This window comes from Pristiophorus japonicus, chromosome 27 (assembly GCF_044704955.1).
Source record: "Pristiophorus japonicus isolate sPriJap1 chromosome 27, sPriJap1.hap1, whole genome shotgun sequence".
Classification (NCBI taxonomy): Eukaryota; Metazoa; Chordata; class Chondrichthyes; family Pristiophoridae; genus Pristiophorus; species Pristiophorus japonicus.
Genome location: NC_092003.1, coordinates 16,297,766 through 16,310,963, shown reverse-complemented (window position 1 = coordinate 16,310,963; position 13,198 = coordinate 16,297,766). Strand labels below are relative to the sequence as shown.

The following is a 13,198-nucleotide window of genomic DNA, read 5'->3' as shown; positions in this document are numbered from 1 at the left end:
TGTACCCCAGTGTTATACAGCGACAGACCTGTACCCATCAGTACTGTACCGCAGTGTTATACAGTGACAGACCTGTACCCACCAGTACTGTACCCCAATGTTATACAGTGACAGACCTGTACACACCAGTACTGTACCCCAGTGTTATAGTGACAGACCTGTACACACCAGTACTGTACCCCAGTGTTATACAGTGGCAGACCTGTACCCATCAGTGCTGTATCCCAGTGTTATACAGTGACAGACCTGTACACACCAGTACTGTACCCCAGTGTTATACAGTGGCAGACCTGTACCCATCAGTGCTGTATCCCAGTGTTATACAGTGACAGACCTGTACACACCAGTACTGTACCCCAGTGTTATAGTGACAGACCTGTACACACCAGTACTGTACACCAGTGTTATACAGTGACAGACCTGTACACACTAGTACTGTACCCCAGTGTTATACAGCGACAGATCTGAACCCACCAGTACTGTACCCTAGGGTTATACAGTGACAGACCTGTACACACCAGTACTGTACCCCAGTATTATAAAGTGACAGACCTGTACCAAACCTCAATCAAAATGACCAGAAACAGATTATCTGTTCATTGTCACATTGCTGTTTGTGCCGCGTTTCTCACATTACAAGTGACTACACTTCGAAAGTACTTGATTGGCTGTGAAGCGATTTGGGATGGCGTGTGCTGGTGGAAGGGGCTGTAGAAAAGGCAACTCGTCCTTCCTTCTTCCACCCCCTCCACTCCCCACGCCTTTCCCCAATCTACTCCCTCCTCCAGTGTTTGAGGAGCTCTGTCGAAATTCGACTGGGTGCTGTGCCAACTGGGGAATGTGACTCAGTTATTTCCATCCTGGGGTAGTGAGTGCAGGATCTGCAGGAAAGGCACTCCCACAAGCAGCTGGTCGGCAAACACCGTCACGCTGCCCCGGAGGAGCTCTACGCAGGCTCCGCGTGATTCCTCCAGACTGGGAGCAAAACTGATCAAGTTTCACAACAGCTTCACCACAGCCTGTCGGACAAGGAAGAACAGACTTGCATTTCTACAGCTCCCTGCACGTCCTCAGGACTTCCCAAGGCGCTTTTATAGCCAATGAAGCGCTTCTTGAAGTGCCTTCACAATTGTGAGCGTCACGGGACTTTTTACTGCATTGAATGCGCTATATAAATGCAAGTCACTGTTGTACTGTGGGAAACGCGGCAGCCAATTTGCGCACAGCAAGCTCTCACAAACATCAATGTGATAATGACCCAGATAATCTGTTTTCAGTGATGTTGATTGAGGGATAAATATTGGCCCCAGGCCATCAGGGAGAACTCCCCCTGCTCTTCTTCCAATAGTGGCAGTGGGATCTTTTACATCTGCCCGAGAGGGCAGCCGGAGCCTCAGTTTAACTCATCCAAAAGACCGCACCTCCGACAGTGCGGCACGACCTCAGTACTGCCCCTCCGACAGTGCGGCGCTCCCTCAGTACTGCCCCTCCGACAGTGCGGCCCCTCCTCAGTACTGCCCCTCCGACAGTGCGGCGTCCCCTCAGTACTGCCCCTCCGACAGTGCGGCGCTCCCTCAGTACTGCCCCTCCGACAGTGCGGCGCTCCCTCAGTACTGCCCCTCCGAGGCAGTGCTGAGGGAGTGCCGCACTGTCGGAGAGGCAGCACCAAGGGAGTGCCGCACTGTCGGAGAGGCAGTACTGATGGAGTGCCGCACTGTCAGAGGGGCAGTACTGAGGGAGCGCCACACTGTCGGAGAGGCAGCACCAAGGGAGTGCCGCACTGTCGGAGGGGCAGTACTGAGGGAGCGCCGCACTGTCGGAGGGGCAGCACTAAGGGAGCGCCACACTGTCGGAGGGGTCGTATTGAGGGAGTGCTGCACTGTCAGGAGTGCTGTCTTAAACCGCAGCCACTGTTGGAAGAAGAGCAGGGAAGTTATCGCCGGTGTCCTGGGGCCAATATTTATCCCTGAAGCAACATAATTTAAACAGATTATCTGGTTATTATCACGTTGCTGTTTTGAAAGGTGCAGTAATAATATAGGTTTCTTCTTCTATTCTCTTGATGGTCACATCAATAATTCAGCAAGAGGCTCAATGAGCAGCACAGAGCAGGTGGTCTACAACAACAACTTGCATTTGTATAGCACCTTTAACATAGTAACATCCCAAGGTGCTTGACAGGAGTGTTACAAAACAAAATTTGTCATCGAGCCACAGAAGGTGTTATTAAGGCAAAAGAGGTAGGTTTTAAGGAGTGTCTTGAAGGAGGAAAGAGAGGTAGAGAGGCGGAGAGGTTTAGGGAGGGAGTTCCAGAGCTTGGAGCCCAGGCAGCTGAAGGCACGGCCACCAATGGTGGAGTGATTATAATCAGGAATGCACAGGAGGGCAGAATTAGAGGGGGGCAGAGATCTCAGGAGGTTGTGGGGCTGGAGGAGATTACAGAGAGAGGGAGAGGGCTAGGGCCATGAAGGGGTTTGAACGCAAATATGAGAATTTTGAAATCGAGGCGTTGCTTAACCGGGAGCCAATGTAGGTCAGTGAGCACAGGGGGTGATGGGTGAGCGGGACTCGGTGCAAGTTAGGACACGGGGCAGTGAGCACAGGGGGTGATGGGTGAGCGGGACTCGGTGCGAGTTAGGACACGGGGCAGTGAGCACAGGGGGTGATGGGTGAGCGGGATTCGGTGCGAGTTAGGACAAGGGGCAGCCGAGTATTGGATCACCTCTAGTTTTCGTAGGGTAGAACGTGAGAGGCTGGCCAGGAGTGTGTTGGATTAGCCAGGGGTCACAGTCTAAGGATAAGGGATAAGCCATTTAGGACCGAGATGAGGAGAAACTTCTTCACCCAGAGAGTGGTGAACCTGTGGAATTCTCTACCACAGAAAGTAGTTGAGGCCAATTCACTAAATATATTCAAAAGGGAGTTAGATGAAGTCCTTACCACTAGGGAGATCAAGGGGTATGGCGAGAAAGCAGGAATGGGGTACTGAAGTTGCATGTTCAGCCATGAACTCATTGAATGGCGGTGCAGGCTAGAAGGGCCGAATGGCCTACTCCTGCACCTATTTTCTATGTTTCTAAGTCTAGAGGTAACAAAGGCACGGATGAGGGTTTCAGCAGCAATCTAAGCCTCAATACCTGGCATGTACTAAGCTAACTCATCTAAACTGGAATGGCAACATATACACAAATGGCCTTACTGGCTAGGTTTGGGAGAGTAAAGTCAGGCCGGGATTTCCAGCCCAGTGATGGTCTGTGCTGTGCTCGAGTGGGTGTCCAGGCCAGGGCGGCTATCAGTACTGTTGCAATGCCCTTCATGACTAAGCAGACCTTAAGCTCCTCCCCACCTCCCCACACCCCACTCTAAGACAAGTACTGGGACTGGGGATTATCGCATTGGTCTCTACATATTTCGTCAACCTGCTGAATAATTAAACACATCTTCGAATCTGCTAAAAAAAAGCAACGAAGCCTTTCACAACCTCAGGATGTCCCAGAGTTCTTCACAGACGATTAATTACCATTGAAGTGTCATCACTATTGTAATGTGGCGGCCTATTTGCACACAGCAAGCTCCCACAAACAAATAATGAGATAATGACAAGATAACCTGATACGGTGATGTTTATTGAGGGATAAATATTGGCCCCAGGACACCAGGGAGAACTCCCCTGCTCTTCTTCCAATAGTGGCCGTGAGATCATTTACATCCACCTGAGGGGGCAGATAGGGACCTCGATTTGACGTCTCATCTGAAAGACGGCACCTCCGACAGTGCAGCGCTCCCTTAGCACTGCCCCTCCGACAGTGCGGCGCTCCCTCAGCACTGCCCCTCCGACAGTGCGGCGCTCCCTCAGCACTGCCCCTCCGACAGTGCGGCACTCCCTCAGCACTGCCCCTCCGACAGTGCGGCGCTCCCAGTACTGCCCCTCCGACAGTGCGCCGCTCCCTCAGTACTGCCCCTCCGACAGTGCGGCACTCCCTCAATACTGCCCTTCCGACAGTGCGGCGCTCCCTCAGTACTGCCCCTCCGACAGTGCGGCGCTCCCTCAGTACTGTACTGGGAGTGTCGGCTAAGATTATGTGGGGATCAAACTTGTGAACCTCTGACTTGGAGGCAAGAGAGTGATACTAACTGAGCCAAGTTGACATTTAAACAGCAATAAATCTCCCCCAACAAAGTTTGAGACATTTAAAATAAGCAAACTAAGTTCCAAGTACATTTTTGCGAAACAGCAAAATATTTAATAATGAATGTATCAATCCCTATTTATTGATCTACATTTATGAATTCATCTATATCTAGTTAACAATTTATGTATATCTGCATGTCTATACATCAGGTTTTTCCTAATTTATCCATATATCTATCAATTTATAATTTATTAGTTTATCTAAATATCTATTGATATCAACCCCCCCTGTATACCTAATTATTTACATATATTATTTCTATTTAACTTATTGTTTTATTTATTCAGACATCTATAAATTTTAAATTTAAGTTACTTCTAGTACAAATTATTTAATTTATCTACTGTTTATTCATATTTCGTTAGTGATTAATTGATTAATTTAGCGATTGTTTATTCATTTCTGTAAATTTACTACTATTGATAAATTCATACATTAATTTTGCATATTAATTTAACTGTTTATAAAGTTCTGTGACTTGATGAATTTAGCTATTGTTTATTAATGTATCTGTAAATTGATCATTTACCGATTGTTTTTCAATTTCTGTAAATTAATTAATGTATCCATTTCCTATGTTTCTTCTGTTCCTTAATGTCTGCAAGTCGATTATTTAGCAATTGTTTATTCATTAATCTGTAAATGTATTCTTGTATCTATTGCTTATTAATCTGTGAATTGGTGGTGTTATTTATTAATGTGAATTGATTAATGTATCTATTGGTTATTAGTGAACTGATCAATATATTTTGTGTATTAATATATGCTTATGTAAATTCCTTAATGTATTGTTTATTATGTAAATAGATTAATATATTGTTTTTTAACCTGTAAATTGAATAATGTATTGTTTATTGGACAGGTTAGGTGAGTGGGCAAATGCATGGCAGATGCAGTATAATGTGGATAAATGTGAGGTTATCCACTTTGGTGGCAAAAACAGGAAGGCAGAATATTATCTGAATGGTGACAGATTAGGAAAAGGGGAGGTGCAACGAGACCTGGGTGTCATGGTACATCAGTCATTGAAAGTTGGCATGCAGGTACAGCAGGCGGTGAAGGCAGCAAATTGCATGTTGGCCTTCATAGCGAGAGGATTTGAGTATAGGAGCAGGGAGGTCTTACTGCAGTTGTACAGGGCCTTGGTGAGGCCTCACCTGGAATATAGTGTTCAGTTTTGGTCTCCTAATCTGAGGATGTTCTTGCTATTGAGGGAGTACAGCGATGGTAGGACTGACATATAAGGAGAGACTGGATCAACTGGGCTTGTATCCACTGGGGTTTAGATGAGAGGGGATCTCATAGAAACATATAAAATTCTGACTGGATTGGACAGGTCAGAGGCAGGAAGAATGTTTCCGTTGCTAAGGAGTTCCAGAACCGGGGTCACAGTCTAAGAATAAGGGGTGAGCCATTTAGGACCGAGATGAGGAGAAACTTCTTCACTCAGAGAGTGGTTAACCTGTGGAATTCTCTGCCACAGAGAGTTGTTGAGGCCAGTTCGTTAGATATATTCAAAAGGGAGTTAGATGTGGCCCTTACGGCCAAAGGGATCAAGGGGTATAGAGAGAAAGCAGGAAAGGGGTACTGAGGGAATGATCAGCCATGATCTTATTGAATGGTGGTGCAGGCTCGAAGGGCCGAATGGCCTACTCCTGCACCTATTTTCTATGTTTCTATTAATCTGCAAGTTATTTACCTAGTTATTAATCTGTGAATTGGTTGAGTTAGTTATCAGTTTGTCTGTCAATTGATGAACTTACCCATTATTTATGAATGTATCTGTAAATTGATTAATGTAGTTTATTAACCTCTGGACTGATTACCTGGATTAATCTTTGATGATTACAGATTGTTTATTAATCTGTGAATTGGTTGATTTTCTATCAGTTTGTCAATTGATGAATTTACCTATTGTTTATGAATGTATCTGAATTGCTCATATGTATCTGTGAATTGATCATATGGTTTATGTAAATAGTGACCTACTGTTTATTAATCTGAAGTGATGACCTAGTGTTTATTACTGTAATTGGTTGATTATCAGTTTGTCAATTGATGAACTGGCCGATTGTGTATGACTGTGTGAATTGTTTGTATGGTTTATTGTGAATTGAAGACCTACTGTTCTGAGGGCTTGACCGGGTAGATGTTTCCCCTCATGGGGGAATCTAGAGCTAGGGGACATAGTCTCAGAATAAGAGGCCACCCATTTAAAACGGCGATAAGGAAGAATTTCTTCTCTCAGAGGGTTGTAAATCTGTGGAATTCTCTGCCCCAGAGAGCTGTGGAGGCTGGGACATTGAATATCATCATCATAGGCAGTCCCTCGGAATCGAGGAAGACTTGCTTCCACTCTTAGCATGAGTTGTTATTGAATATATTTAAGGCGGAAATCGACAGATTTTTGAGCGATAAGGGAATAAAGGATTATGGGGAGCAGGCAGGGAAATGGAACTGAGCCCATGATCAGATCAGTCGTGATCTTATTGAATGGTGGAACAGGCTCGAGGGGCCGAATGGCCGACTCCTGCTCCTATTTCTTATGTTCTTATGTTATCTATTAATTGATGAATTTATCTATTGTTTAGAGTGTATTGTTTATATGATTTATGTGAATTGAAGCCCTATTGTTTATATGGGTTATTATGTGAATTAATGACCTACTGTTTATGACTGTGAATTGGTTGTGTTTATTGAGGCGTACGAAAGCATGGGCCTTACGCTAAACATCCGTAAGACACCAGCCTGTCCTCACCGCACAGCACTGCCCCCCAGTCATCAAGATCCACGATGCGGCCCTGGACACCGTGGACCATTTCCCATACCTCGGGAGCCTCCTATCACCAAGGGCAGGCATTGACGACGAGATCCAACACCGCCTCCAGTGCGCCAGTGCAACCTTCGGCCGCCTGAGGAAAAGAGTGTTTGAGGATCAGGCCCTCAAAACTGCCACCAAGCTCATGGTCTACAGGGCTGTAGTAATACCCGCCCCCCTGTATGGCTCAGAGACATGGACCATGTACAGTAGACACCTCAAGTTGCTGGAGAAATATCACCAACGATGTCTCCACAAGATCCTACAAATCCCCTGGGAGGACAGGGGCACCAACATTAGCGTCCTCGACCAGGCCAACATCCCCAGCATCGAAGCACTGACCACACTTGATCAGCTCCGCTGGGCGGGCCACATAGTCCGCATGCCAGACACGAGACTCCCAAAGCAAGCGCTCTACTCGGAACTCCTTCACGGCAAACGAGTCAAAGGTGGGCAGAGGAAACATTACAAGGACACCCTCAAAGCCTCCCTGATAAAGTGCAACATCCCCACCGACACTTGGGAGTCCCTGGCCAAAGACCAGTCTGCCCTAAGTGGAGGAAGTACATCCGGGAGGGTGCTGAGCACCTCGAATTTCAACGCCAAGAGCATGCAGAAATCAAGCACAGACAGCGGAAGGAGCGTGCAGCAAACCAGTCCCACCCACCCCTTCCCTCAACCACTGTCTGTCCCACCTGTGACAGAGTCTGTGGCTCTCATATTGGACTGTTCAGTCACCTAAGAACGCACTTCAGGGGTGGAAGCAAGTCTTTGATTCCGAGGGACTGCCTATGATGATAACATATGAATTAAACCCTGCTGTTTATATGGGTTATTATGTGAACTGAAGCTGGTTATATGAGTTATGATGAGAATTGAAGCCTGTTATACGGGTTATGATGAATTGTCCCGTTTATGCGGGTTATGATGAATTGTCCCTTTATACGGGTTATGATGTACTGTCCCGTTATACAGGTTATGATGAATTATCCCCTGTTTATACGGGTTATGTACTGTCCCCTGCTTATACGGGTTATGTACTGTCCCCTGTTTATACGGGTTATGTACTGTCCCCTGTTTATACGGGTGATGATGTATTGTCCCGTTTATATGGGTTATGATGTATTGTCCCCTGTTTATACGGGTTATGTACTGTCCCCCGTTTATACGGGTTATGATGTATAGTCCCCTGTTTATACGGGTTATGATGTATTGTCCCCTGTTTATACGGGTTATGCACTGTCCCCTGTTTATATGGGTTATGTACTGTCCCCTGTTTATACGGGTTATGCACTGTCCCCTGTTTATACGGGTTATGTATTGTCCCCTGTTTATACGGGTTATGTATTGTCCCCTGTTTATACGGGTTATGATGTATTGTCCCCTGTTTATACGGGTTATGTACTGTCCCCTGTTTATACGGGTTATGTATTATCCCCTGTTTATACGGGTTATGTATTGTCCCCTGTTTATACGGGTTATGTATTGTCCCCTGTTTATACGGGTTATGATGTATTGTCCCCTGTTTATACGGGTTATGATGTATTGTCCCCTGTTTATACGGGTTATGTATTGTCCCCTGTTTATACGGGTTATGTATTGTCCCCTGTTTATACAGGTTATGATGTATTGTCCCCTGTTTATACGGGTTATGTATTGTCCCCTGTTTATACAGGTTATGATGTATTGTCCCCTGTTTATACGGGTTATGATGTATTGTCCCCTGTTTATACGGGTTATGTATTGTCCCCTGTTTATACAGGTTATGATGTATTGTCCCCTGTTTATACGAGTTATGTATTGTCCCCTGTTTATACAGGTTATGATGTATTGTCCCCTGTTTATACGGGTTATGATGTATTGTCCCCTGTTTATACGGGTTATGTACTGTCCCCTGTTTATACGGGTTATGATGTATTGTCCCCTGTTTATACGGGTTATGTATTGTCCCCTGTTTATACGAGTTATGATGTATTGTCCCCTGTTTATACGGGTTATGTATTGTCCCCTGTTTATACGGGTTATGTACTGTCCCCTGTTTATACGGGTTATGATGTATTGTCCCCTGTTTATACGGGTTATGATGTATTGTCCCCTGTTTATACGGGTTATGCACTGTCCCCTGTTTATATGGGTTATGTACTGTCCCCTGTTTATACGGGTTATGTTGTACTGTCCCCTGTTTATACGAGTTATGATGTATTGTCCCCTGTTTATATGGGTTATGTACTGTCCCCTGTTTATACGGGTTATGATGTATTGTCCCCTGTTTATACGAGTTATGATGTATTGTCCCCTGTTTATACGGGTTATGTACTGTCCCCTGTTTATACGGGTTATGTATTATCCCCTGTTTATACGGGTTATGTATTGTCCCCTGTTTATACGGGTTATGTATTGTCCCCTGTTTATACGGGTTATGTATTGTCCCCTGTTTATACGGGTTATGTATTGTCCCCTGTTTATACGGGTTATGATGTATTGTCCCCTGTTTATACGGGTTATGATGTATTGTCCCCTGTTTATACGGGTTATGTATTGTCCCCTGTTTATACAGGTTATGATGTATTGTCCCCTGTTTATACGGGTTATGATGTATTGTCCCCTGTTTATACGGGTTATGTATTGTCCCCTGTTTATACGGGTTATGTACTGTCCCCTGTTTATACGAGTTATGATGTATTGTCCCCTGTTTATACGGGTTATGATGTATTGTCCCCTGTTTATACGGGTTATGCACTGTCCCCTGTTTATACGGGTTATGTTGTACTGTCCCCTGTTTATACGAGTTATGATGTATTGTCCCCTGTTTATATGGGTTATGTACTGTCCCCTGTTTATACGGGTTATGATGTATTGTCCCCTGTTTATACGAGTTATGATGTATTGTCCCCTGTTTATATGGGTTATGTACTGTCCCCTGTTTATACGGGTTATGATGTATTGTCCCCTGTTTATACGGGTTATGATGTATTGTCCCCTGTTTATACGGGTTATGATGTATTGTCCCCTGTTTATATGGGTTATGTACTGTCCCCTGTTTATACGGGTTATGATGTATTGTCCCCTGTTTATATGGGTTATGTACTGTCCCCTGTTTATACGGGTTATGTTGTACTGTCCCCTGTTTATACGAGTTATGATGTATTGTCCCCTGTTTATATGGGTTATGTACTGTCCCCTGTTTATACGGGTTATGTACTGTCCCCTGTTTATACGGGTTATGATGTATTGTCCCCTGTTTATACGGGTTATGATGTATTGTCCCCTGTTTATATGGGTTATGATGAATTGGACGCTGTTTATACGGGTTATGATGATGAATTGGACGCTGTTTATACGGGTTATTATGATGAATTGGACGCTGTTTATACGGGTTATTATGATGAATTGGACGCTGTTTATACGGGTTATTATGATGAATTGGACACTGTTTATACGGGTTATTATGATGAATTGGACGCTGTTTATACGGGTTATGATGATGAATTGGACGCTGTTTATACGGGTTATTATGATGAATTGGACGCTGTTTATACGGGTTATTATGATGAATTGGACGCTGTTTACACGGGTTATGTACTGTCCCCTGTTTATACGGGTTATTATGATGAATCGGACGCTGTTTATACGGGTTATTATGATGAATTGGACCCTGTTTATACGGGTTATGATGAATTGGACGCTGTTTATACGGGTTATGATGATGAATTGGACCCTGTTTATACGGGTTATGATGAATTGGACGCTGTTTATACGGGTTATTATGATGAATTGGACGCTGTTTACACGGGTTATGTACTGTCCCCTGTTTATACGGGTTATTATGATGAATCGGACGCTGTTTATACGGGTTATTATGATGAATTGGACCCTGTTTATACGGGTTATGATGAATTGGACGCTGTTTATACGGGTTATTATGATGAATTGGATGCTGTTTACACGGGTTATGTACTGTCCCCTGTTTATACGGGTTATTATGATGAATTGGACCCTGTTTATACGGGTTATTATGATGAATTGGATGCTGTTTACACGGGTTATGTACTGTCCCCTGTTTATACGGGTTATTATGATGAATTGGATGCTGTTTACACGGGTTATGTACTGTCCCCTGTTTATACGGGTTATTATGATGAATTGGACCCTGTTTATACGGGTTATTATGATGAATTGGACCCTGTTTATACGGGTAGGGTGGGTTGCTGGTGCCGAGTCTCCCCTTACCCAGACGTCGAGCTGCACGGCGCTGAGGCGGCCGCTGCCGTTGTACAGGTCCAGGCTGAGCTGCTCCAGGGTGAGGCGCTCCTCCAGGAAGTGTCCCAGGTAGTGCTGCAGCAGGTAGCGGCAGGCCCGCTTCTTGATGGAGCTCGACCAGGGGAAAAACCATGACATCCTAGCGCCCGGCCGCCGGCCACCCGCATAGCCCGGGCCGGCCCGCTCATCCACGGCCTGCGGGTGGGTGCTGCTGGCGGGTCAAAGCCGCCTCCGAGTGGCGGGGGGGGGGGGGGAAAGGGCGGACAAATCGGTGCCTCAACAATCCGCCGCCATTGCTGCTGCTGCCGCCGCGTCTCTCTGACTGTCCGCGCCTGCGCACTGCGGGTGGGCAGCGCCCCCTGACGGTCTGGAGGGCTCGTGTACTGCAGCCACCCCATTGGATTATATCCAGAGACACCAGCGCCACCTGCCGGTCTGGAGGGTTCGTGTACTGCAGCTTCATTATATAATAGAGAAAGAGAGACACCAGCGCCCCCTGCTGGTCTGGAGGGCTCATGTACTGCAATCTCCCATTGGATTATAGAGAGAGACACCAGCGCCCCCTGCTGGTCTGGAGAGCTCATGTACTGCAATCTCCCATTGGATTATAGAGAGAGACACCAGCGCCCCCTGCTGGTCTGGAGGGCTCATGTACTGCAATCTCCCATTGGATTATAGAGAGAGACACCAGCGCCCCCTGCTGCTCTGGAGGGCTCATGTACTGCAATCTCCCATTGGATTATAGAGACACCAGCGCCCCCTGCTGGTCTGGAGGGCTCATGTACTGCAATCTCCCATTGGATTATAGAGACACCAGCGCCCCCTGCTGGTCTGGAGGGCTCATGTACTGCAATCTCCCATTGGATTATAGAGAGACACACCAGCGCCCCCTGCTGGTCTGGAGGTCTCATGTACTGGAGGTTCCCATTGGATTATAGAGAGAGACGTCAGCGCCCCCTGTCGGCCTGGAGGGCTCATGTACTGCAGGTCCCCATTGGATTATATACAGAGACATCAGCGCCCCCTGTCGGCCTGGAGGGCTCGTGTACTGCAGCCTCTAGGATTATAGAGAGAGATCATGTCTGTTGTGCCCCGTTGGGGACGAAATCCGCACTGTGACTCCAGGAGGAGCTCCTCGGCCACAGGGAGAAGACGATTGAGGAGAACTCGAGCGACAACTTTCCCAGTGGCTGACAGCAGGGAGATTCCTCTGTAGTTACCGCAGTCGGACTTGTCCCCTTTTAAAAAAATGGTCACAATCACTGCATCTCTCAGATCTCCCGGCATGCTCTCCTCCCTCCAGATGAGAGAGATGAGGTCGTGTATCCACGCCAACAGCGCCTCTCCGCCATATTTTAGCGCCTCAACAGTGATTCCATCTGCACCGGTAGCCTTGTTATTCCTGAGCTGTTTTATGCTTTGCCTACCTTGTGCAGCGTTGGAGTTTCACTGAGGTGGTGGCGGGTCGCATGCTGCGGGATGGAGTCGAGAACACTCGAGTCAAAGGCAGCGTCTCGATTGAGGAGATCTTCAAAGTGCTCCTTCCATCGGGCCCTGACAGCCTCGGTGTCCTTGATGAGTGTTTCCCCGTTCTTGGCCAGGAGTGGGGTGGAGCCTTGGGAGATTGGACCGTAGGTGACCTTAACTGCAGCGAAGAATCCTCGTATACCGTGGCTGTCGGCCAGTTGTTATATCTCCTGTACTTTCTCCATCCACCACCTGTTCTTTAGGTCCCGGGTTTTTTGTTGGACCTCAGCCTTGAGCCATCTGTAACATTGTTTTGCAGCTCCCGAGTTGGGCTGTTGCTTGAGGTTCAGAAATGCTTTGCGCTTGCGATCTATTAGTTCTTGGATCTCTTGATCATTTTCATCAAACCAATCCTGATGTTTTCTGGTTGAGTGACCAAGTGTCTCTTCACAGGCACTGG

The 13,198-nt window shown here is 46.4% G+C and overlaps 1 protein-coding gene across 1 annotated transcript in view; it reads right to left on the bottom strand.

Moving 5' to 3' along the window:
* atg2a (autophagy related 2A) overlaps positions 1 to 11,587 on the bottom strand; it is a 176,604-nt gene extending 165,017 nt beyond the window's left edge. The window contains exon 1 of the mRNA XM_070868291.1: positions 11,242 to 11,587. Coding sequence (XP_070724392.1) covers positions 11,242 to 11,409 — 168 coding nt within the window. The 5' untranslated portion in view covers positions 11,410 to 11,587. The remainder of the gene's footprint in view (positions 1 to 11,241) is intronic.
* Between the last annotated feature and the right edge of the window lie 1,611 nt (positions 11,588 to 13,198).